This window comes from Salvelinus alpinus, chromosome 4, assembly GCF_045679555.1.
Source record: "Salvelinus alpinus chromosome 4, SLU_Salpinus.1, whole genome shotgun sequence".
NCBI classification, from domain to species: domain Eukaryota; kingdom Metazoa; phylum Chordata; class Actinopteri; order Salmoniformes; family Salmonidae; genus Salvelinus; species Salvelinus alpinus.
Genome location: NC_092089.1, coordinates 36,617,077 through 36,641,601, shown reverse-complemented (window position 1 = coordinate 36,641,601; position 24,525 = coordinate 36,617,077). Strand labels below are relative to the sequence as shown.

The following is a 24,525-nucleotide window of genomic DNA, read 5'->3' as shown; positions in this document are numbered from 1 at the left end:
TGTTCAGATATCGGTAAGTGGACTGGAGGGAGGGCGTGAAAGGGATAACGAATCCAGTTGTTTGTGTCATCCATTTCGGGAAAGTACCTGCGAAATTGCGCACCCAACTCACTCAGGTGCTTCGCTATATCACATTTAACATTGTCCGTAAGCTTGAGGTAATTTGCACATACAAAAAATCCTACAATGATGGAAAAACCTGTGTGTTGTCCTTGTTAATGCAGACAGAGAGGAGCTCCAACTTCTTAATCATAGGCCCAATTTTGTCCCAAACAATGAATATAGTTGCGGAGAGTCCCTGCAATCCTAGATTCAGATCATTCAGGCAAGAAAAAACATCAACCAGATAGGCCAGTCATGTGAGAAACTCGTCATCATGCAAGCGGTATATACAAGTGAAAATGATGGTCAGTAAAGAGAATCGCACTTCTGTGTGAGGTTAAAGCGTTACATGGTCGCTGCCCATATCATTGCATAGTGCAGAAAATACATGAGAGTTCAGGGGGCTTGTTTTAAAATGTAACCATTTTCACTGTAGTGTCCAAAACGTCTTTCAAGCTGTCAGGCATTCCCTTGGCAGCAAGAGCCTCTCGGTGGATGCTGCAGTGTACCCAAGTGGCGTCGGGAGCAACTGCTTGCACACGCGTTACCACTCCACTATGTCTCCCTGTCATGGCTTTTGCGCCATCAGTACAGATAACACATCTTGACCACCAAAGTTCATTTGACAAGGCCCAGCTTTGTATCAAAGCTGTCCAGTACTTTAAAAATATCCTCTCCTGTTGTCCTGGTTTGCAGAAGAGAATGTCTTCCCCCATAAACATAACGGACCTATACCAGAAGCTGTGCCAGGCCCACCACGTCTGTTGACTCATCCAGCTGTAACATATAGAATTCACTGGCTTGTACGCGAAGCAGTAATTGTTTCGAAACATCTTCCATGTCACTGTTGCGTCATGAAACAGTGTTGTTTGATGAAGGCACTGTCTGTATAGTTTATTTGGCCTTTCCCCCCAGCCATATCCATGTCAGCAGGAAGAATTCAGTCCTTCACAACAGTATGGGGCTTGCCTTTCCTAGCCACTCTGTAGCTCACCATATAAGATGCTTCTAGCCCCTTCTAATTAATGGCATCTCTTGCTTTTATACATCTTACTACTCGAAAGTCATCTTAATTCTCGCTCAAAAAACTCCTTTGGCTTATTATTCAAATTGGCATGTTTTGTTTCTAAATGTCTGTGCAAGAGTGAAGGTTTCATTGAGTTGTGAGATAATACTTTTGCACATATAACACACTGTGGCTGAGGAAAGGCACTACTCCCAATGTAAATGAACTCCAAATCAATGTAGTTGTCATCATATTTGCACCTCTTCGATGGTTCAATGTCCTTGTCTGTTGTTCAGTGCTTTCCCAGGTAAGGGGACAGTAGCTCTTCGGCTGCATCAGATTCACAACTGTCATTGTCCATGCTAGCTGGGCTAACAACAAATGTAGAATTACTAATGCTAGCATTGGACGTGCTCGTGGAAGCAGAACAATGTGTCGTCGACGGGTGCAGGTGTAGTACTACTGGTAGTAGCAGTACTACCAGTAGAGCAGGTATGTGTCTCTATGGACGTGGGCCTTACAAAATGGACTGTTTGAAAATGTGAAGAAAAAACTTTTATTTATTTTTAAAAACGTGAATCACGTTTTTATTTGGCGTACCCCCGACTGCATTGCGCGTACCCCAGTTTGGGAATACCTGTTCTCGAAGATCTGACAATATTAAATAAACAGAGGAAAATCCCTTTGTATGATCACTTGTCAATGTTATATTACTACCTTGGCTGCGTGGGCCGGGGCCTCTCCTCCGGCCGGGGGAGGCAGAGTTGGAGCCCACAGTGATCTCCAGGTCGGAGTCATAGTCCAGCAGGTCAAAGTAGGAGCGCGGCTTCACACAACGCCGCGGCTGCTTCCTCACAGATGGGCTCTGGCTGTCCCCCACCTCCATCCCATCAACTTCCTCATTGCTAGACTGAACCACGCTGAGGGAGTGCCGCGGGCGCTTCCCAGGACCTCTAGGAATCTTGCAACTCAGACGACGTGCCTTTCTGTCTTCAATCTGATCGCATCTTTTATATCTTTTGGAGAGAGAAATACATTTGTCATTTTGTCAATAGCATATATGTGAGTTGGTCACCTTTGCAATTCTGATGAGCAGTACACTTACATGCAGCACTGTCGCTTCGTATTGGGCCCTCCAAACTTGGGTTTGTCCAGGCAGTTCATGCACTCGCCACAGTCCTCCTCGTGGTTGCAGCCCTTGCAGATCCCACACCTCCGAGAGCGGAGCCCGAACGTTCCAAGGCTCTTTTGTTTACCAAAACCTGCTCCCGACTTCCTGACCGTGGTAACCTTCTGGTCTGGCAGCCCAGGGCTGTCTGGCCCAGAGGGAGACCGACCACCTGCAATAGGTAAGGTATATAATTATGATATCTTTCATAGGAAAGTCAAAGAAAGTTGTGGGGAAAGACAAGAACGCATGATGTCACTTAAAAATGTTTGTTGAGAGATTTGCATTGATAATCAGTTTTGAAAGCTTGAGGCTCTACCTTGGTTCTTGCCAGAGGGGGATATGCCAGTTCTCTCATGCAGTGGCAGAGCACTGAGTCTGGGGATCATGTCATCGGGCACCAGCGCACGAGGCTGGCCAAGCACCACAGCTGCTGCACGGCACACGTGTTTGATTCGTGGACCCCCCGCTCTCCGGAACTCCTGGTAACAAGGAGAGAGGGGGGACAGGGAGGGATGCTGTTATGACACATTCTTTTATCACAACGAAAAATGTATTCATGACCAGAATAGGTGGGTCTTAGTGAGGAAGAAACAACATACTGATACTTTATTGAGTAAGAGAAAGAGACAAAGTTGCATTCAGACACATTGAAAAGCGAGAGACACTGAACATAAAATATGCAGAGAACAGCACAGACCAGGATTGTGTTTATATGCCCATACCTGTGACAGTGGAGGGTCAGTCATGTTTGAGGCAGCAGGCTCAAGCTGCTCTTTCGGTTTCCTCCTTTGTCTCTTCCCTGCTGCATCTCTGGAGCCAGCAGGCCCTGATAGAAGCTGCAGGTAACATGTTTCATCACTATGGGCTAACACAGGAAGCTCTCCAGAGATATCACAATATTGATGTTAATGAATATCATCCTATTTAATGACAATGAAGGGAAACATAGCATATTCTGTATCAGAAAAAAGTCCCATCGTGCATGTTGTTTACTGCAAAAAATAAATTTCTGCATTCCAATTTTAAAGTGTATTCTTTTTATGAGTGAGACAATTATTACCCCTGAGGACTTGAGTTGTTTCTGCTGATCGATCTTGTTGAGCTGGACCTTGGCTTTCTTGAGCAGATTGAACATCCTCTTATTGGCCCCTGTGAGGCAAACTCTCTGGGTGGCTCCTTTCTCAGCAGTAGCACGGTCAGCCTCAGCGATCATGCCCAGATGCAGTTCCTGTGGCTCAAGCTTTCCTGCTTCTGGGACAGACAAAGTCCAAAAGGTATGTCACTTTACTTTCCAGGGTAGTTTAAGCAGTAAAAACATACTTATAGACATTAAACCAAGTAACATACAAATAAACAAAAATACCAGGTTTACATAATGTGCAGTTACTTATCAAGCAAGCTAATGTTGAACAACTATACGCATGAATTGATTGATAGCTCTTTTCTTACCTGCAATAACATTTTCAGCATTTGTTTTGTCTTCCTCTGTCAACTCCTCATGTTCTCCATATTGAAATGTTAAGAACTTTGAGTTCATAGTCCGAACACACACAGAGACTTTTCGCACAACCCCAGGGCTATCAAGGTCCTCAATCTTGAGCTTGGATTTGCCTTGCTTTGATTTGGGTTTGCTTGGAGCTGTGATTGTGGGACGTTTCTTTAGACAGATGCTCTTGACTTCATCATCCAGACCTTCCGCTAGCATATGAACAGAAGACTGAAGAGTATTGCAAACACCATCTGTCATCACGTTTTTTCTTCTCCTTTTGGGAAGTCCTGGTTGTAGCTTCTTCAGTCGCTTGTACATATTTAGGTGAGATGTTTGCTTGTTGAACTTGCAGGGCCTTTTCTTTTTCTGAACCTCCTGGGGATCGGTTGATGGGTCAGAAGCAATTTGGAATTCTTTGGATAAAAGTAAAGTCTCATACTCGCTCTGAAGAGTTTTGTCCAGCGTATATACTTCCTCACCAGACTCTCCTGGCACATGCCACTTGAAACTAGGATTCCTCAAAAGGGACCTCCTCTTTCCAAACTGCTTTCCGGGGGATAAGCAGTCACTCACGCCAGTGGTTTCCTGTTCGAGTTCCTGAGTTGAGAACAAATCGACATCTAACTGCGCCTCATTCAGAAATTCTTCCTCGTCGATAGGCAGATCGGGAGTAAGCTCTCTACCTGTGCCATCTTCTCGTTTCCTTCCAGTGCGTGGGTGTAAGCCGAATAGTTGGCCTTTCTTCGGGGAGTTTCTACGAGGCAAAACAGACATGCCAGCATCATCCATAAACCTCTGTGGAGTCTTGATCACCCGTGAGGACCGGGCACTGACGACAGGCATGATGAAGTGCTTTATGTTTTTAAGGTACTTTGATTTACCATGCTGGTCATCAAAAGCATCAGACTGTGGTTCATCATCCACAGTGTCTTGTATATCCTGCTCCTCCAAAATTTGCTGGGCGAGATCAATTTCTACCTGCTTAGATAGAGTTTTAGGCCTGGCTCTTGGTCTTTTGCTACCAAGGAACTGAAGGCTTGAATTGGGGACCTTTTTCCTTCTGTACTTGGTCTTGAGGATGCCAATGAGTTTAGAGCTTGCCGGTGTGGAAGCAGCCTCTGGGGAGGAAACTTCCTTTAGGTCTACCTCTTCAACAGCTTCAGGTACCTTACTTTCAGGTGATTTACTCTCATCACTCATTCTCCCTGTTGGCCTTTGTTTCTGCCTCGGTCCAATCATGGCTCTTCGATTCTTTTTGCCATGTTTGAACAAACTTCTATGACGGCGTGGTTGTGTCTTTTCAATAACAGAGGGCTCCAAAAGCAGCATCTTTCCACTCCCTATTGGCTGGGTCTCTGCCTCCACCTTTACCGCTGGTTGAGTGTCAGCCAAAGTCACAGGCTCAGATCGGGCTAATTCTATGTTTGGAGTGTCAGATGTTGGTGTCTTTGACTTCTTTGTAATTGAAAGGCTAGAAGTTCTTCTCCTAGGTTTAGAGACAACAGACAACGTGGAGACCTCCTCTGTCTGTGGTTCAGATGGGGCCATCTCGGTGGTTGGAGTTTCAGATGATGTTGGTGTCTTTGACTTCTTTCTAATTGAAAGGCTAGAAGTTCTTCTCCTAGGTTCAGATACAACAGACAACGTGGAGACCTTCTCTGTCTGCTGTTCAGATGGGGCCATCTCTGTGTTTGGAGTTTCAGATGGTGTCTTTCTTGACTTCTGTCTAATTGAAAGGCTAGAAGTTCTTCTCCTAGGTTTAGAGACAACAGACAACGTGGAGACCTCCTCTGTCTGTGGTTCAGATGGGGCCATCTCTGTGTTTGGAGTTTCAGATGATGTTGGTGTCTTTGACTTCTTTCTAATTGAAAGGCTAGAAGTACTTCTCCTAGGTTTAGAGACAACAGACAACGTGGAGACCTCCTCTGTCTGCTGTTCAGATGGGGCCATCTCTGTGTTTGGAGTTTCAGATGGTGTCTTTCTTGACTTCTGTCTAATTGAAAGGCTAGAAGTTCTTCTCCTAGGTTTAGAGACAACAGACAACGTGGAGACCTCCTCTGTCTGTGGTTCAGATGGGGCCATCTCTGTGTTTGGAGTTTCAGATGATGTTGGTGTCTTTGACTTCTTTCTAATTGAAAGGCTAGAAGTACTTCTCCTAGGTTTAGAGACAACAGACAACGTGGAGACCTCCTCTGTCTGCTGTTCAGATTGGGCCGTCTCGGTGGTTGGAGTTTCAGATGTTAGTGTCTTTGACTTCTTTCTTATTGAAAGGCTAGATGTTCTTCTCCTAGGTTTAGAGACAACAGACAACTTGGAGGCCTCTGTCTGTGGTTCAGATCGGGCCGTCTCGGTGGTTGGAGTTTCAGATGTTGGTGTCTTTGACTTCTTTCTTATTGAAATGCTAGAAGTTCTTCTCCTAGGTTTAGAGACAACAGACAACGTGGAGACCTCCTCTGTCTGCTGTTCAGATGGGGCCATCTCTGTGTTTGGAGTTTCAGATAGTGTCTTTCTAATTGAAAGGCTAGAAGTTCTTCTCCTAGGTTTAGAGACAACAGACAATGTGGAGACCTTCTCTGTCTGTGGTTCAGATGGGGCTAACTCTGTGTTTGGAGATTCAGTGGGTTCAGGTAACATCAGTGTCTTCCCTGGCCTCTTTCTAACTGGAACACTCAAACTTCTCCTTCTAGGTTTAGAAACAGACAATGTGGAAACGTCAGTCTTCAAAACCTCATTGGTCTGTGGTTCTGCTTCACTGGCAGGTTCATCAGATGGATGTTCCACATTTGGACTTGTTTGAAGCTTGTGTTTGTGGGTTGTCCAGGGTTTATGACTTCCACGCTTCTTCCGTGGTGTAGACATCTTCGCCAGTCTTCTCCTCCTTGCTTTGGGAGTTGGCACAGCATATGTGTCTGATAAAGAATTTTTTTCCTCCAGAATTTCACTTGAATCTTTTGTGATTACCAGTATCTTTTTTTCTTCAGGCGCAGGAGTAGTTTGATGGATCAAGAATGATGGTTTTGAGCGTTTAGGTTTACCGGGTGAGGAGACCTTTTTTATCTGAAGGGGTGGAACAACCTTTGCCACAGTATCACCACAGTCAGTTTGAGTGGCCTCCTCTGGATGTGGTTGTGTTACCTGTCCCACTTCAACATGAAGAGATGACTTTTCCTCAAGAGACGAAGTCTGCTTAGTCTTCTTCTTGGAAGACTTCTCATTATGTGTGTGCTCAGCATCTCTGGAAGTAGTACAACTCGTGGCCTCTTTCTCTTCAGGGTTCTCAACACTCTTGATCACACTGGGTTCAAAAAGAGAGGCATTGTCTAATTCAGTGGTATTCTGCTGCTTCTCTGTTCCTTTGACAGTATTTCCAGAGCTTTGCACTTGGGTGTCCTTTCTTTTCCCCTTAACCAATGTAAGTGTCCACACAAACTTGCTTCGTTTCTTCTTACGAGAGGAGCCCTTACTGTCAGACCGAGATGAGCCTTCCAATTTGGGGTTTCTGATTTTAATCAGCTTAAAACTTGGAATCCCGATTATGTCATCATCATTTTTAAAAGCCAGACCGTCATTGGATTCAACAATTGGCTTTTCAGGTTCTGTGGCTAACGGAACATGGATTTCTGTGACAATCTTCTCTTCTTGATGTGCCTTGCCTTGTTTACGCCTACTCTTTCTGGATGGTGGTTTGGCTTCCTCTATTCTTGAAACCTCTAACAATGACTCTGCCAGACATACTTTGTCAATGCTCTGGTTTTTTAATTCTGTTACAAGGCCTTCATGTAATTCGGAGGGTGGATTAGTAGTTCTATTTCTTCTCCGGATCACCAGTTTATTGACTTCAGTGCTTACCTCTGGGGTTCTTTCTTTCCGTTTGAATTTCTTAATGTCAGTTTTTGGCTCTGCATTTCCACTTTCCAGTGCAATGTCCTGTTTGCCTGTTGATGTTCTACCCCCCTCTGATTTTTGGTCATCAACATCCCCAACTTTGGCCCCCCTTTGAACACAGGGTTCAGTGATCTTGGAGGCAGATCTACCACGCCTCCTTGCCGGTATGGCTCCTCCACCTCCCTCATCCTCAGTGCCATTCAGATGCTGTGCCTCATCTGCTTGTGTCTCTGTCTTTAATTTGACATGGGCACTGGAGATCTGGTCACCTTTGACGTCATTAGCCTTTGATTGAAAATGTAATCCTTTTACCTTCAGCTTCTCCACAGATTTTAGACGCCCTCCCTTTTCCTTTCTCACTGTCTTCTTGGCCACCAACTTGATGGTAATCCTTGGAGTTAAAGCTGCCCCGTTTTTCGCAGGATGCCTCTCCTTTGCTGGGTTTGAGTGCTTGTTTTTTGAACCCTTCCTACCATCCTTGGAAGGCACTGCATCTGGAGGAATTGCACAGTGGATTTCTTGTGAAGATTGTGCATCTTCTTCAGGAGTCGGAGACTCATCGGTCTCCTTTGGGGTGACTACAAGGGGTGGCTTCTCTCGTATCCTTTTTGATTTTGTTTGGACAGGATCACCTTATGGAGGAAAATAACAAATGAGAGAGGAAATTACTATCATATCTTAGCTGATATACAATGGCTTCAGAAAGTATACATACCCCTTGTCTTATTCCACATTATTGTGTTACAGCCGGAATTCAAAATGGTTTAAAATGAAATTTCTCACCCATCTACACACAATACCCCATAATGACAAAGTGAAAACACGAAAAAAATAAAAGGTTTGCTAATTTATTGCAAATGAAATACACAAATCGGATTTACTCAGGGGTGTGAAAAGTTGTCAGAAAGTTGTCAGAATCACCGTTGGCAGCAATTACAGCTGTGAGTCTTAATGAGTCTAAGAGCATTGCACCACTGGATTGTACAATATTTGCACATTACTCTTTTTTAAATTCTTCAAGCTGTCATGTTGGTTGCTGATCATAGCTAGACGTCCATTTTCAAGTCTTGCCATAGATTTTCAAGCAGATTTAAGGGATAAACTGTAACTAGGCCTCTCAGTAACCTTCAATGTCGTCTTCGTAAGCAACTCCAGTATATACTTGCAGTGGTGGAAAAAGTACCCAATATACCTTAACATAAAATGACTCAAGTAATAGTGAAAGTCACCCAGTAAAATACCAGAGTAAAAGCCTACAAGTATTGGGTTTTAAATATACTTAAGTATCAAAAGTAAATGTATAAATACATTTCACTGTCCTGCTAAGCATTCAAAATGCAACAAGTAATTTTGAGTGTCATAGAAAATGGAGTAAAAAGTACATTATTTTCTTTAGGAATGTAGTGAAGTAAAAGTAGTCAAAAATATAAAAAGTAAAGTCCAAAACAAACTACTTAAGTAAAGATACTTTCAAGTACTAAAGTACTTTACACGTACAGTTGAAGTCAGACATTTACATACACCTTAGCCAAGTACATTTAAACTCAGTTTCACAATTCCTGACATTTAATCCTAATATAAATTCCCTGTCTTAGGTCAGTTAGGATCACCACTTTATTTTAAGAATGTGAAATGTCAGAATATTAGAGAATGATTTATTTCAGCTTTCAATTATTTCATCATATTCCCAGCGGGTCAGAAGTTTACATACACTCAATTAGTATTTGGTAGCATTGCCTTTAAAATGTTTAACTTGGGTCAACTGTTTCGGGTCGCCTTCCAGAAGCTTCCCACAATAAGTTGGGTGAATTTTGGCTCATTCCTCCTGACAGAGCCTGTGTTACTGAGTAAGGTTTGTAGGCCTCCTTGCTCACACATGCTTTCTCAGTTCTGCCCACAATTTTTCTATAGGATTGAGGTCAGGGCTTTGTGCTAGCCACTCCAATACCTTGAGTTTGTTGTCCTTAAGCCATTTTGCCACAACTTTGAAGTATGCTTGGGGTCATTGTCCATTTGGAAGACCCATTTGCGACCAAGCTTTAACTTCCTGACTGATGTCTTGAGAAGTTGCCTCAATATATCCACATCATTTTCTTTCATGATGCCATCTATTTTGTGAAGTGCACCAGTCCCTCCTGCAGCAAAGCACCCCCACAACATGATGCTGCCACCCCCGTGCTTCACGGTTGGGATGGTGTTCTTCGGCTTGCAAGCTTCCCCCAATATCCTCCAAACATAACGATGGTCATTATTCTATTTTTCTTTCATCAGACCAGAGGACATTCTCCAAAAAGTACGATCTTTGTCCCCATGTGCAGTTGCAAACCGTAGTCTGGCTTTTTAATGGCGGTTTTGGAGCAGTGGCTTCTTCCTTGCTGAGCGGCCTCTCAGGTAATGTTGATATAGGACTTGTTTTACTGTGGATATAGATACTTTTGTACCCGTTTCCTCCAGCATCTTCACAAGGTCCTTTGCTGTTGTTCTGGGATTGATCTACACTTTTCGCACTAAAGTTTGTTCATCTCCAGGAGACAGAACGCGTCTCCTTCCCAAGTGGTATGACGGCTACGCGGTCCCATTGTGTTTATACATGTGTACTATTGTTTGTACAGAAGAACGGGGTAGCTTCAGGCATTTGGAAATTGCTCCCAAGGAAGAACCAGACTTGTGGAGGTCTACAATTCTTTCTGAGGTCTTGGCTGATTTCTTTTGATTTTCCCATGATGTCAAGCAAAGGGGCACTGAGTTTGAAGGTAGGCCTTGAAATACATCCACAGTTACACCTCCAATTGACTCAAATTTTGTCAATTAGCCTATTAGAAGCTTCTAAAGCCATGACATCATTTTCTGGAATGTCCCACGCTGTTTAACACAGTCAACTTAGTGTATGTAAACTTCTGACCAACTGGAATTGTGATACAGTGAATTATAAGTGAAATAATCTATCTGTAAACAATTGTTGGAAAAATGACTTGTGTCATGCACAAAGTAGATGTCTGAACCGACTTGCCAAAACTATAGTTTGTTAAGAAGAAATTTGTGGAGTGGTTGAAAAACGAGTTTTAATGACTCCAACCTAAGTGTATGTAAACTTCTGACTTCAACTGTATGTATGTATGTATGTATGCATGCATGCATGCATGTATGTATGTATGTTATTCTCTCTAACACCGCATGGCAAGCGGTACCGGAGTGCCAAGTCTAGGACAAAAAGGCTTCTCAACAGTTTTTACCCCCAAGCCATAAACTTCTGAACAGGTAATCAAAAGGCTACCCGGACTATTTGCACTGTTTGCCCCCCCACCCCCCAACCCCTCTTTAACGCTGATGCTACTCTCTGTTTATCATATATGCATAGTCACTTTAACTATACATTCATGTACATACTACCCCAATTGGGCCGACCAACCAGTGCTCCGAGAATTTTGACTAACCAGGCTATCTGCATTGTGTCCCACCTCCCACCAACCCCTCTTTTACGCTACTGCTACTCTCTGTTCATTATATATGCATAGTCACTTTAACCATATCTACATGTACATCCTACCTCAATCAGTCTGACTAACCGGTGTCTGTATGTAGCCTTGCTACTTTTAGACTCGCTACTGAATATAGCCTGTCTATTTACTGTTGTTTTATTTCTTTACTTACCTATTGTTCACCTAATACCTTTTTTGCACTATTGGTTAGAGCCTGTAAGTAAGCATTTCACTGTAAGACCTGTTGTATTCGGCGCACATGAGAAATATTGATTTGATGTATAAATTTGTCCTTGTGTAGTAGGTTATTGTCTTGTTGAAAGGTGAACTTGTCTTCCAGTGGCTTTTGGAAAGCACACCAAACCAGGTTTTCCTCGAGGATTTTGCTTGTGCTTATCTCTATTCTGTTTCTTTTTGTCCTACAAAAAACTTACTAGCAGTTGCCGATGACAAGCAAACCCATAACATGAAGCAGCCACCACCATGCTTGTAAATATGAAGAGAGTTACTCAGTGATGTGGTGTGTTAGATTTACCCCGAACATAACACTTTGTATTGTAAACATGTATTGTAAACATTTCACCAATACTTCCATGATACATGAGTAGGATTGCAAAGGGTCGGAAACTTTCCGGGAATTTTCCATGGGAAGATAAGCCTGGGAATTTGGCTTAAATTCATCAAAAAAGTTAGCTTATCACAGTGAACCTTTTTTGTGGGATACATAAATTTGTTAACTAGTAAATAGTTGCCTACAGCAAAGTGTGTTTAAATAATTTCTAACTGGTTAACCATTTCTGCTAGTTAGTGTTTGCTACCATGTGGCTTTTAGCTTGCTTGAGCCTGCTAACTGAGGAGTGTAACCTGTTGAGGATGGGGGCGCTGTTGTGGCTATTTATGCTAATCGTGTAATTTTTTGAAACGGCTTCCCACAAAGTTCTTGATCGTACAATATGCATATTATTATTATTATTGGATAGAAAACAGTCTATAGTTTCTATAGGAGTTGAAATTTTGTCTCTAAGTGGAACAGAGCCCATTCTACAGCAATTTCCCTGACATGGAGTCAGATTTCAGAAATTTTGGCCACTGTTCTGGAGTCAGTTAAAAGGGCACTGTTATTGCTATGACTATACGGACACTGCTTACGTCTTCCCCTGGATGTCTTTACGTGATGACGATTTGAATGGGGTCGATTGCGCGTTCACAGGCACTATAAATTAAAAAACCCTGATGCTAGTCACTCTTTTGGAGCTGCGTCATGCGCCTAGAGGACACCGACCCGCACCTGTTCCAAGCATTAGTGGAGGGAGTAATATTACTCTGGTCATGTTTCTACTCGTTATGGGAGTTAAAAACATCATAAGGTAGTTAATTTAAAGCGTTTTATAGCAATTTATATCCGTTTAGTGCGATTTTGGGACATTTATTTCTGAAACGCTGTGAATTGCTGGGCACGCTTCCAGTTCATCCCGAACGCAGTTGGCATTTCCACATGGCAAGAGGACAGCTTTCCACCAAAAGACGATTGGACCCAAGAAAGGATCCTTTGCCCAAGATACTGATGGAAGAACAGCTCAAAGTAGGACATTTTTATTATGATAAATCGTGTTTCTGTCGAAAAATGTTAGTGGCTTAGGACGCCATGTTTTTTGACGTAGCTTCGCTTGGCGCAAGCTGTATTGAAAAGTAAGGATAATTTAAAAAATGTAATTCCGCGATTGTATTAAGAATTAAATTGTCTATCAATCCCTGTCCACCCTATATTTTTTAGTCACGTTTATGAGTATTTATGTATAAGAGTAGATCACTGTCTAAGTGGCGCACAGACTTTTTCTGACCAGCTGAGCTACATTTCACATTGTCTAACCATGATTTTGGTGGCTAAATATAAACATTTTCGATCAAACTCTATATGGATTGTGTAATATGATGTTACAGGAGTGTCATCTGAAGAATTCTGAGAAGGTTAGTGAAAAAATTAATATATTTTGGCGATGTTTACTTTTATCGCTCACTTTGGCTAGAATCAATGCTGGGCTGCTATGTGCTATGTGCTATGCTAATATAACGATTTATTGTGTTTTCGCTGTAAGACACTTAGAAAATCTGAAATATTGTCTGTATTCACAGGATCTGTGTCTTTCGATTCGTGTATGCTGTGTATTTTTACGAAATGTTTGATGATTAGTAAGTAGGTAAACACGTTGCTCTAAGTAGTTTTTCTATTCCATTTGTGACGGTGGGTGCAATTGTAACCTATGCCATCTACCTGAAATATGCACTTTTTTCTAACAAAACCTATCCCATACCATAAATATGTTATCAGACTGTCATCTGATGAGTTTTTTTCTTGGTTAGGGGCTATAAATATCTTAGTTTAGCCGAATTGGTGATAGCTACTGGTGTTGGTGGACAAATAAAAGATGGTGGATTATGCTAATGTGTTTTTAGGTAATAGATGTACATCTTTACATATTGTGTCTTCCCTGTAAAACATTTTAAAAATCGGACATGTTGACTGGATTCACAAGATCTGTGTCTTTCATTAGCTGTATTGGACTTTAATGTGTGAAAGTTAAATATTTTAAAAAAAAAATAATAATTTGAATTTCGCGGCACTGGTTTTTCAGTGGGGGTGGGGGGGGAGTGCCGCTAGCGGCACTCTCATCCTAGACAGGTTAATTCACCCGTTTCCATACATGTTTCATTTTAAAACATTTATCTTACAAAGGAGTTGTTTAATCTGACTGCTTAACTATTTATCTGTACATGGAATTGTATTTTAGTTTTTCTTACAATTTTTTTCTAATCTTCACAGGAAAATGCCACAGGCACTATCTGATGTGTGGAGACATTTCACTGCAGCCAATGTAGAAGGAAAAGCTGTGCACATTTGCAAATACTGTGCCAAATCATGTGAAGAATGCAACAAAGATGCAGAATCATCTGGCCAAGTGCATAAAGTTCCCTCAGCGCTCACAACAAGCAACCTCTGACAAAAGTCCCTCTACTTCTATTCGAGGTGAAAATGATGACACCTTATCGATAGCAACAGCTCATGGTCCTCCTGGAATCAGAGGTTTCTTTGACTCAATGGAGGAACGTAGTCAGAGAAATGCTGATGAATGTCTTGCTCGAGCTGTGCATGCAACTGGTTCACCTCGGATGCAATGTGTATTGGAAGAGATTTCTGAATGTTCTACGCCCAGCATACACCCCTCTAACCAGACATGCTTTATCTACTCATTTGCTGGATGCAGAGTTCAAGTGAAGGTCAAGCAAATCATAGAGAAAGCAGACTGTATTGCAATCATCTCTGATGGGTGGTTGAATGTTCGTGGGCAAGGAATAATTAAATACATCATCTCCACCCCTCAACCAGTATTCTACAAGAGCACAGACACAAGAGACAACAGACACACCGGTCTCTACATTGCAGATGAGCTGAAGGCAGTCAATGACCGTGGACCACAGAAGGTATTTGCACTCGTAACAGACAATGCTGCGAACATGAAGGCTGCTTGGTCTAAAGTGGAAGAGTTCTACCCTCACATCCATTGGCTGTGCTGCTCATGCATTGAATCTGCTCAAGGACATCATGGCACTGAAAACAATGGATACACTCTACAAGAGAGCCAAGGAAATGGTTAGGTATGTGAAGGGTCATCAAGTTATAGCAGCAATCTACGTCACCAAGAAAAGTGAGAAGAATGAGAACACCACATTGAAGCTGCCCAGCAACACCAGTTGGGGCGGTGTTGTCATCATGTTTGACAGTCTCCTGGAAGGGAAGGAGTCTCTCCAAGAAACGGCCATATCACAGTCTGCCAATATGGACAGCCCCATCAAGAAGATCCTCCTGGTTGATGTATTTTGGGAGAGAGTGGTAAACAGCCTGAAACCTATAGCAGTAGCCACTGAACGGATTGAGGGAGACAATGCCATCTTGTCTGATGTTCAGACTCTGCTTGCAGATGTAAGAGAAGAAATCCGTACTGCCCTGCCCACTTCACTGTTGCTCAAAGCAGAGGAAACTGCAGTTCTGAAATTAATCAAAAAGCGCAAAGATTTCTGCCTGAAGCCCATACACTCCTCAGTGTACATGTTGGACCCCAAGTATGCTGTCAAGAGCATCCTGTCTGGTGGAGAAATCAACAAGGCCTATGGTGTCATCACTACCGTGTCTCGCCACCTTGACCTGGATGAGGGCAAGGTTCTTGGCAGTCTGGCGAAGTACACTTCCAAGCAAAGGCTTTTGGATGGAGATGCAATATGGCAGTCATGCCAACATCTCATCAGCCATCTGGTGGAAGGGGCTTTGTGGATCTGAGGCTCTTTCCCCTGTTGTCTCCAACATCCTCCAAATCCCACCAACATCAGCCACCTCAGAGCGCAACTGGTCCTTGTTTGGGAACACACACACACCAAAGCAGACAACAGGCTGACCAATACAAGGGGTGAACAATTGGTGGCCATCCGGGCAAATTTGAAGCTTTTTGAGCCTAACAACGAGCCATCCTCAACAAGGTTGGAAAGTGATAGTGAAGATGAGGCCTCAGAGTCTGATGTTCAAGAGGTGGACATTGAGGAGGTCCAGGGAGAAGACATGGTAGACAACCAAAGCTTTAGTTTCTAGACTATCATTTTACAGATGTATGTTGAAAACATTTTTGGGAGAAGCGATGGATCATTCAATATTCCCTTTCTTTTGTTGTTCAGTGAAATCATGCCATGTGAAGTCAACTCATTTAATTAAAGTTCAATTCGTAACTACATTTTATTATTATTTTTCCATTGGAAGGATTTAATCATTTGCAATTATGTCTACATATGATAAGGTAAAAGGTTTATGTTTCTGTCTCCATATGATATGGTAAATATATCCAATGCAAAAAACATCTACATTTAAATGGTATTAATATTAATTTACATATATTTCCGTATATTCCCACAGAAAGTTTCCACCTCTGAATATTCCTCAAAATGTGCAACCCTATTTCCCCGGTCACATATTTATTTATGAAGCATATCATAGTTTCCCAGAACAGCAGCCAGTCATGTGTTCGTTGTAAAGAACACAACGGGAGAAAGCGGGAGCTGGTGAGTCCATTGTGTTCAATATCTATCGGTGAGTCTCTGTGTGGCGCACATGAGGTGATAAAGTTATACTTGTATGCAATTCACTACTAAATGTTAGCCATCAGATATCTTAAAACTGTCTAAGATGTGCTATACTCTCCAGCTGTGTATTTGGTTACTTGTTAGTTATCTAAGTAAGTGGCTGAATTAATAAGGAGACGGGTGGTTAGCTTTCTGCCGTGTTTGATAAGTCAAAGAGCTCTGGATGAATCATCTGTACAGTTGCCATTTTTTGTCTGTGCTTCCAACTATCGTTTTTTTTCATCCTTTCTGTTCTCCTCCCCTCTTCTCAGCGTACAGATGCTGTTCTTCCTTCAGACAAGCATGCATTACAACTTTGTTTATTTGCAAAATTTCTCTTGTTCACTTTAGCTTGTAAGATGTCCACACCAGAAATGACTACTAGCTATACTTGTATAACTTTATGAGCTGGATTTGCCAGTCTTTGCAATTGGTTTGTTCGTTTGTGCTCGTTAGCATTCAGCTAAAAGCGTCCATGAGAATTTGCCATTAATTGTGCTAATTTTGTTGGAATTCTGGTAATAGACTGCCAATGGGCCTTTTTTGCATTTTGAGCCACTTGTGTGCTATACCAGTAATACCGTAAATCCCGGGATGGCAGAATAACAGTATGAAAATCTCAATTCCGCCCAAGAATAATAGATAGGTGGCAAGGGATGGGCATAGGTGTAGAATAGGCTAATACTTACTTTTTGAGGGATTATGTCTGGACCGTATGGGGCCTTTATATCCTTTACGATCAGATTCAAATCCTGTGAAATCATCTCCCTGAAAGGCAAGGTCAGATTATTAACTTTGGACACCCAACATGCGTTTCCCGACTGTTTCACAATTTTCCATAACCTCACAACAGTTTGATACCGAATATGCATTTGAAATTGATGAATAGTAGTTTACATGCAACAATTAGGTCTAAAAGCTTAGACAACACTGACAATAACCTAACACACACACACCTGAACACAACTAGGCCTATGCAATTGAATGCTAGTACTAGTACGGTTGACTACAGATTTTTTTTTTTATATCCCAATCTTGAGGGAGAACAGTGGCATGGCAATCAAAAATTATATTGTGTAATGTCATGTAGTGAGTAGGTCATTCCATGATAACAGAATTACGCTGAGACTCCTATTTTTTACATTAAAATGTATGCTAAACAAAAAACATTGATTTCAAAGTTGAACAAACCATACAACTCTATGCACAAGGAGTACTTTGAACAATTTACACAGAAAATTTCACAAAAATACATTTACTGGTAGAACTGTGCAGATGCTAAATTTGGTAACAGTAAAATCTCCCTCTGTTTATGCAACCACATTTTCCAAAAACTTCAGATTCAAAGATGTTTGCTGAAAGAATGGAGTGTCAGCTATGACATGACACCTTGACTTTGAAATTCGATTTTGGGTATCGAATACACTATGTGAAGTGAATTTACAACCGGTAACAGAACAATGATTGCGGAATTACCTAATCGGTCTCTGATCTGTACAACACAGAAATGCATAATTATGGATATGAATTTCACTCTTCATGGTGATGTATCCTGAATTAGGTACACAAAAGGTAAAAATATGCAATATCTTACTTTGCATATTTGGGTATTATTCTACACACTGGCCATTATTCTCATGATCTCTGTCACCAATTAAGACCAAATTTGGTTGGTCCGGAACAAATCTGAACCAACTTCTATGTAGGGTACAGTACAGTACTAGAATTGCAAATTTCGTTAAATTTTGCTGCCGACTATCCGACCATCATTAACCGGTCAATAAAACAGCTACATTTTTACAAACAGTAAAATGGCATGACCAACCGAAAATACTATGCATTAAAAAAAGGAGCGGACATTTTTCATTAATTAAGAGCTTAATACAAACATGCAACAATAGCAAGCCTATTGTCTTACAGTCAAAATGTTATAGCCTATTATGGAACATGCAACTCTTGTAATGAAGCAGCTAATAAAATGTCATTCAAACATTTGCCAAAATGCATTACGCGGGAAAAGCAGTTCAAAAACTGCTCACCTAATGCGAGCGGTTTCATGTGTGACACAAAAAGATGGGGAATCTAACAGCAACAACTGTCAGGCTTCGGAGACGGGCACATCGCGCTCCACTCCCTAGCATACTACTCGCCAATGTCCAGTCTCTTGACAATAAGGTTGATGAAATCCGAGCACGGGTAGCATTCCAGAGAGACATCAGGGATTGCAACGTGCTCTGCTTCACGGAAACATGGCTAACTCAAGAGACGCTAACGGAGTCGGTGCAGCCAGCTGGTTTCTTCATGCATCGCGCCGACAGAAACAAACATCTTTCTGGTAAGAAGAGGGGCGGGGGGGTATGCCTTATGATTAACGAGACGTGGTGTGATCATCATAACAACACACAGGAACTCAAGTCATTCTGTTCACCTGATCTAGAACTCCTCACAATCAAATGTCGACCGCATTATCTACCAAGGGAATTCTCTTCAATCATAATCACAGCCGTATATATTCCCCCCCAAGCAGACACATCGATGGCCCTGAACGAACTTTATCTGACTCTTTGTAAACTGGAAACCACACACCCTGAGGCTGCATTCATCGTAGCTGGGGATTTTAACAAGGCTAATCTAAAAACAAAACTCCCTAAATTCTATCAGCATATCGATTGTGCTACCAGGGCTGGGAAAACCCTAGATCATTGTTATACTAATTTCCGCGACGCATATAAGGCCCTCCCCCGCCCCCCTTTCGGAAAAGCTGACCACGACTCCATTTTGTTGATTCCAGCCTACAAACAGAAACTAAAACAACAAGCTCCCGCGCTCAGGTCTGTTCAACGCTGGTCCGACCAATCTGAATCCACGCTTCAAGACTGCTTCGATCACGCGGATTGGAATATGTTCCGCATTGCGTCCAACAACAATATTGACGAATATGCTGATTCGGTGAGCGAGTTCATTAGGAAGTGCATTGACGATGTCGTACCCACAGCAACGATTAAAACATTCCCAAACCAGAAACCGTGGATTGACGGCAGCATTCGCGTGAAACTGAAAGCACGAACCACTGCTTTTAACCAGGGCAAGGTGACCGGAAGCATGACCGAATACAAACAGTGTAGCTATTCTCTCCGCAAGGCAATCAAACAGGCTAAGTCCCAGTACAGAGACAAAATCGAGTCGCAATTCAACAGCTCAGACACAAGAGGTATGTGGCAGGGTCTACAGTCAATCACGGATTACAAAAAGAAAGCCAGCACCGTCGCGGACCAGGATGTCTTGCTCCCAGACAGGCTAAACAACTTTTTTGCCCGCTTTGAGGACAATACAGTGCCACTGACACGGCCCCCTACCAAAACCTGCGGGCTCTCCTTCACTGCAGCCGAGGTGAGTAAAACATTTAAACGTGTTAACCCTCGCAAGGCTGCAGGCCCAGACGGCATTCCCAGCCGCGTCCTCAGAGCATGCGCAGACCAGCTGGCTGGTGTGTTTACGGACATATTCAATCAATCCTTATCCCAGTCTGCTGTTCCCACATGCTTCAAGAGGGCCACCATTGTTCCTGTTCCCAAGAAAGCTAAGGTAACTGAGCTAAACGACTACCGCCCCGTAGCACTCACTTCCGTCATCATGAAGTGCTTTGAGAGACTAGTCAAGGACCATATCACCTCCACCCTACCGGACACCCTAGACCCACTCCAATTTGCTTACCGACCCAATAGGTCCACAGACGACGCAATCGCAACCACACTGCACACTGCCCTAACCCATCTGGACAAGAGGAATACCCATGTGAGAATGCTGTTCATCGATTACAGCTCAGCATTTAACACCATAGTACCCTCCAAACTCGTCATCAAGCTCGAGACCCTGGGTCTCGACCCCGCCCTGTGCAACTGGGTCCTGGACTTCCTGACGGGCCGCCCCCAGGTGGTGAGGGTAGGTAACAACATCTCCACCCCGCTGATCCTCAACACTGGGGCCCCACAAGGGTGCGTTCTGAGCCCTCTCCTGTACTCCCTGTTCACCCACGACTGCGTGGCCATGCACGCCTCCAACTCAATCATCAAGTTTGCGGATGACACTACAGTGGTAGGCTTGATTACCAACAACGACGAGACGGCCTACAGGGAGGAGGTGAGGGCCCTCGGAGTGTGGTGTCAGGAAAATAACCTCACACTCAACGTCAACAAAACAAAGGAGATGATTGTGGACTTCAGGAAACAGCAGAGGGAGCACCCCCCTATCCACATCGACGGGTCAGTAGTGGAGAAGGTGGAAAGTTTTAAGTTCCTCGGTGTACACATCACGGACAAATTGAATTGGTCCACCCACACAGACAGCGTTGTGAAGAAGGCGCAGCAGCGCCTCTTCAACCTCAGGAGGCTGAAGAAATTCGGCTTGTCACCAAAAGCACTCACAAACTTCTACAGATGCACAATCGAGAGCATCCTGTCGGGCTGTATCACCGCCTGGTACGGCAACTGCTCCGCCCACAACCGTAAGGCTCTCCAGAGGGTAGTGAGGTCTGCAGAACGCACCACCGGGGGCAAACTACCTGCCCTCCAGGACACCTACACCACCCAATGTCACAGGAAGGCCATAAAGATCATCAAGGACAACAACCACCCAAGCCACTGCCTGTTCACCCCGCTATCATCCAGAAGGCGAGGTCAGTACAGGTGCATCAAAGCAGGGACCGAGAGACTAAAAAACAGCTTCTATCTCAAGGCCATCAGACTGTTAAACAGCCACCACTAACATTTAGCGGCCGCTGCCAACATACTGACTCAACTCCAGCCACTTTAAAAATGGGAATTGATGGAAATTATGTAAAAATGTACCACTAGCCACTTTAAACAATGCCACTTAATATAATGTTTACATACCCTACATTACCCATCTCATATGTATATACTGTACTCTATATCATCTACTGCATCTTGCCATCTTATGTAATACATGTACCACTAGCCACTTTAAACTATGCCACTTTATGTTTACATACCCTACAGTACTCATCTCATATGTATATACCGTACTCTATACCATCTACTGCATCTTGCCATGCCGTTCTGTACCACCACTCATTCATATATCTTTATGTACATATTCTTTATCCCTTTACACTTGTGTGTGTGTATAAGGTAGTAGTTGTGGAATTGTTAGGTTAGATTACTTGTTGGTTATTACTGCATTGTCGGAACTAGAAGCACAAGCATTTCGCTACACTCGCATTAACATCTGCTAACCATGTGTATGTGACTAATAAAATGTGATTTGATTTGATTTGAACTAGGATGGGTTGCTAATATGACTAGGATTGTGCCTTTGGCTTCTAGCCAACAAAAGAAAGTTGATATGAAAATCAATAGAACAGTAAAGAAATTAAAGTTAATGGCATGAGGAAGTCTATATAAAATAATTGCCTGTTTTTATGGTTGGATTTTCTCTGGGCTACCTTGAAGCCAAGTAAGACATGTCTCATTATTTGAAGTAAAGTAAAACTTTCAGGTTTCAAACAATTATACTGCCTAAAGCTCATGTTGCAAAGTGGTGGGTGATAGCCTAACTATCGTTGACTATAGCATATCAAATCAAATTTTATTTGTCACATACACATGGTTAGCAGATGTTAATGCGAGTGTAGCGAAATGCTTGTGCTTCTAGTTCCGACAATGCAGTAATAACCAACGAGTAATCTAACCTAACAATTCCACAACTACTACCTTATACACACGAGCGTAAAGGGATAAAGAATATGTACATAAAGATATATGAATGAGTGATGGTACAGAACGGCATAGGCAAGATGCAGTAGATGGTATTGAGTACAGTATATACATATGAGATGAGTAATGTAGGGTATGTAAACATAAAAGTGGCATAGTTTAAAGTGGCTAGTGATACATGTATTACATAAAGATGGCAAGATGCAGTAGATGATAGAGTACATTATATACATACACATTATATTAAGTGGCATTGTTTAAAGTGGCTAGTGATACATATGCATATGCACTCGAATGGGGAATGGGAAGCGAGCTTAAATTACGAGTTGAGATTGAGAAAAAAAAAGTAATATATAAAAGCACATTTCACTCCAGTACCATCTTTTGAGGAGCTGCTCTCTGACAGGTGATAGGCTATTCTCTGTATGCTGTGCGCGTGCGATAAATAAGATACATGAGAACCAACTAAAATACACACGGACAATTTAATTCCCCTAAATTATGCAAATTAACCTATAGACTGATAAGCATGAGCGGTCAACTGTATTTTCGGCAGCTAACCAATTAACTGGTAAGATCCCTATTCAGTACAGTAGACTACTGTACCAGGGATCACGTTAGAGTTCAGAAATCTGCATTTTCAAAAATGCACACCATCAAAAGCTGCGTTTTAAACCATTTCCCACGCGTTTTATGTTGAAAGTGTCTTTTTGTTTCAATAGGGTGATCAGGAGAGTGCAACTATAGTTCTTCTTCACAGAAAATACATTAGTGCAACACATTTGTCAGATAATAGCTTCATTTTCATCAGATGACAACAGAAGTGCAACACTATCTGGCTAACAGCCACACAAGTAAATTAGCTTACAATTTTAAAAATCAAGGTATTTTTTGCAAAAACGATGCATGACCATCATATTTCTATTGTTTATCATAGAAAGAGCATAGCCAGCTACATTTCCTAATGTGTTGCTTGAAGTTAATCTAGCATTTTACCTGAGAAAAATAGGCTACACCGAGAAAATTACCAGAGAAAAGTACCTACACATCAGTCAGAGCACAATGCCTGTTCGTGAATTCTCATTAGAGTGAAGTGCAACTGAAGCACAAAATTAGTCTGATGCCTGGCAGAAATTACAATAAGCATTTTAGATCTGTGCTTAAAAAACGCGGTAAGATACAGTATCTTAGGAATTCTCTTTTTCTGAGTGAAAAATGCTGAATTCTGCATTAACGCGTAATAAACTATGGTCTTCTTTACTGTACCCAGTTGTGCTTCACTGTACTGTGCAAAATTGTGAAACAGACGTCTAGGATTGGTGATCGGACCAAATCTGAACCAATCATGGACGTCTACGCTGCTGCTACTCCGTTTATCTTATATGCATAGGTCACTTTAACTATACATTCATGTACATACTACCTAAATTGGCCCGACCAACCAGTGCTCCCGCACATTGGCTAACCGGGCTATCTGCATTATGTCCCACCACCCGCCAACCCCTATTTTTATGCTTCTGCTACTCTCTGTTCATCATATATGCATAGTCACTTTAACGATACCTACATGTACATACTGCCTCAATAAGCCTGACTAACAGGTGTCTGTATATAGCCTTGCTACTCTTTTTTCAAATGTCTTTTTACTGTTGTTTTATTTCTTTACTTACCTACACATACCTTCTTTTCCCCCCCGCACCATTGGTTAGAGCCTGTAAGTAAGCATTTCACTGTAAGGCGCACGTGACAAATAAACTTTGATTTGATTTATGTTTTGGCCAAATCGAGGCCTAAACTGACCAAAAAAACTGTCTGTGGACGTTGAAATCAAGGCCATGGCGGACTGACCAAATGTCAACGTCCATGGACGTCCGGTGTCAGTCGGTTCAGATGCCAGTTCCAGTAAATAGAAAGCAAGTGGTCTCATGGGCAGTTGTCAGTAAGAGCTGGGAGAGATAACATTAACTGGGGGGGGGGGGTAAATCAGACCCATTTTACTTTTTCCACAACAAAGAAATATGTTACAACCTTATTCTAAAACGTATTACATTGCCCCCCCCCAAATCTACACACAATACCCCATAATGACAAAGCAAAAGCAGGTTTAGACATTTTTGCAAATGTATTAAAAATAAACTGAAATATCACATTTACATAAGTATTCAGACCCCTTACTCAATACTTTGTTAAAGCATATTTCAGGTCTCTCCAGAGATGTTCGATCGGGTTCAAGTCCGGGATCTGGCTGGGCCACTCAAGGACATTTAGAGACTTGTCCCGAAGCCACTCCTGTATTGTCTAGCCTAGTAGTTAGAGCGTTAGGCCAGTAGCCGAAAGGTTGTTGGATCGAATCCCCGAGCTGACAAGGTAAAAATCTGTCATTCTGCCTCTGAGCAAGGCAGTTAACACACTGTTCCCTGGGCACCAAAGATGTGGATGTCGATTAAGGCTGCCCCCCGCACTGCTCTGATTCAAAAGGAGTTGGGTTAAATGTG

The 24,525-nt window shown here is 42.4% G+C and overlaps 1 protein-coding gene across 2 annotated transcripts in view; it reads right to left on the bottom strand.

The window, feature by feature from the left end:
- Positions 1–24,525, bottom strand: part of LOC139572376 (histone-lysine N-methyltransferase 2B-like) — a 58,428-nt gene that overhangs the window by 30,621 nt on the left and 3,282 nt on the right. For both annotated transcript variants that reach the window (XM_071395110.1, XM_071395109.1), the window contains exons 2-8: positions 16,985–17,063; positions 3,729–8,285; positions 3,340–3,530; positions 3,002–3,115; positions 2,596–2,758; positions 2,214–2,448; positions 1,826–2,124 (exon numbers count right to left, since the gene is read on the bottom strand). In XM_071395110.1, coding sequence (XP_071251211.1) covers positions 1,826–2,124; positions 2,214–2,448; positions 2,596–2,758; positions 3,002–3,115; positions 3,340–3,530; positions 3,729–8,285; positions 16,985–17,063 — 5,638 coding nt within the window. The remainder of the gene's footprint in view (positions 1–1,825; positions 2,125–2,213; positions 2,449–2,595; positions 2,759–3,001; positions 3,116–3,339; positions 3,531–3,728; positions 8,286–16,984; positions 17,064–24,525) is intronic.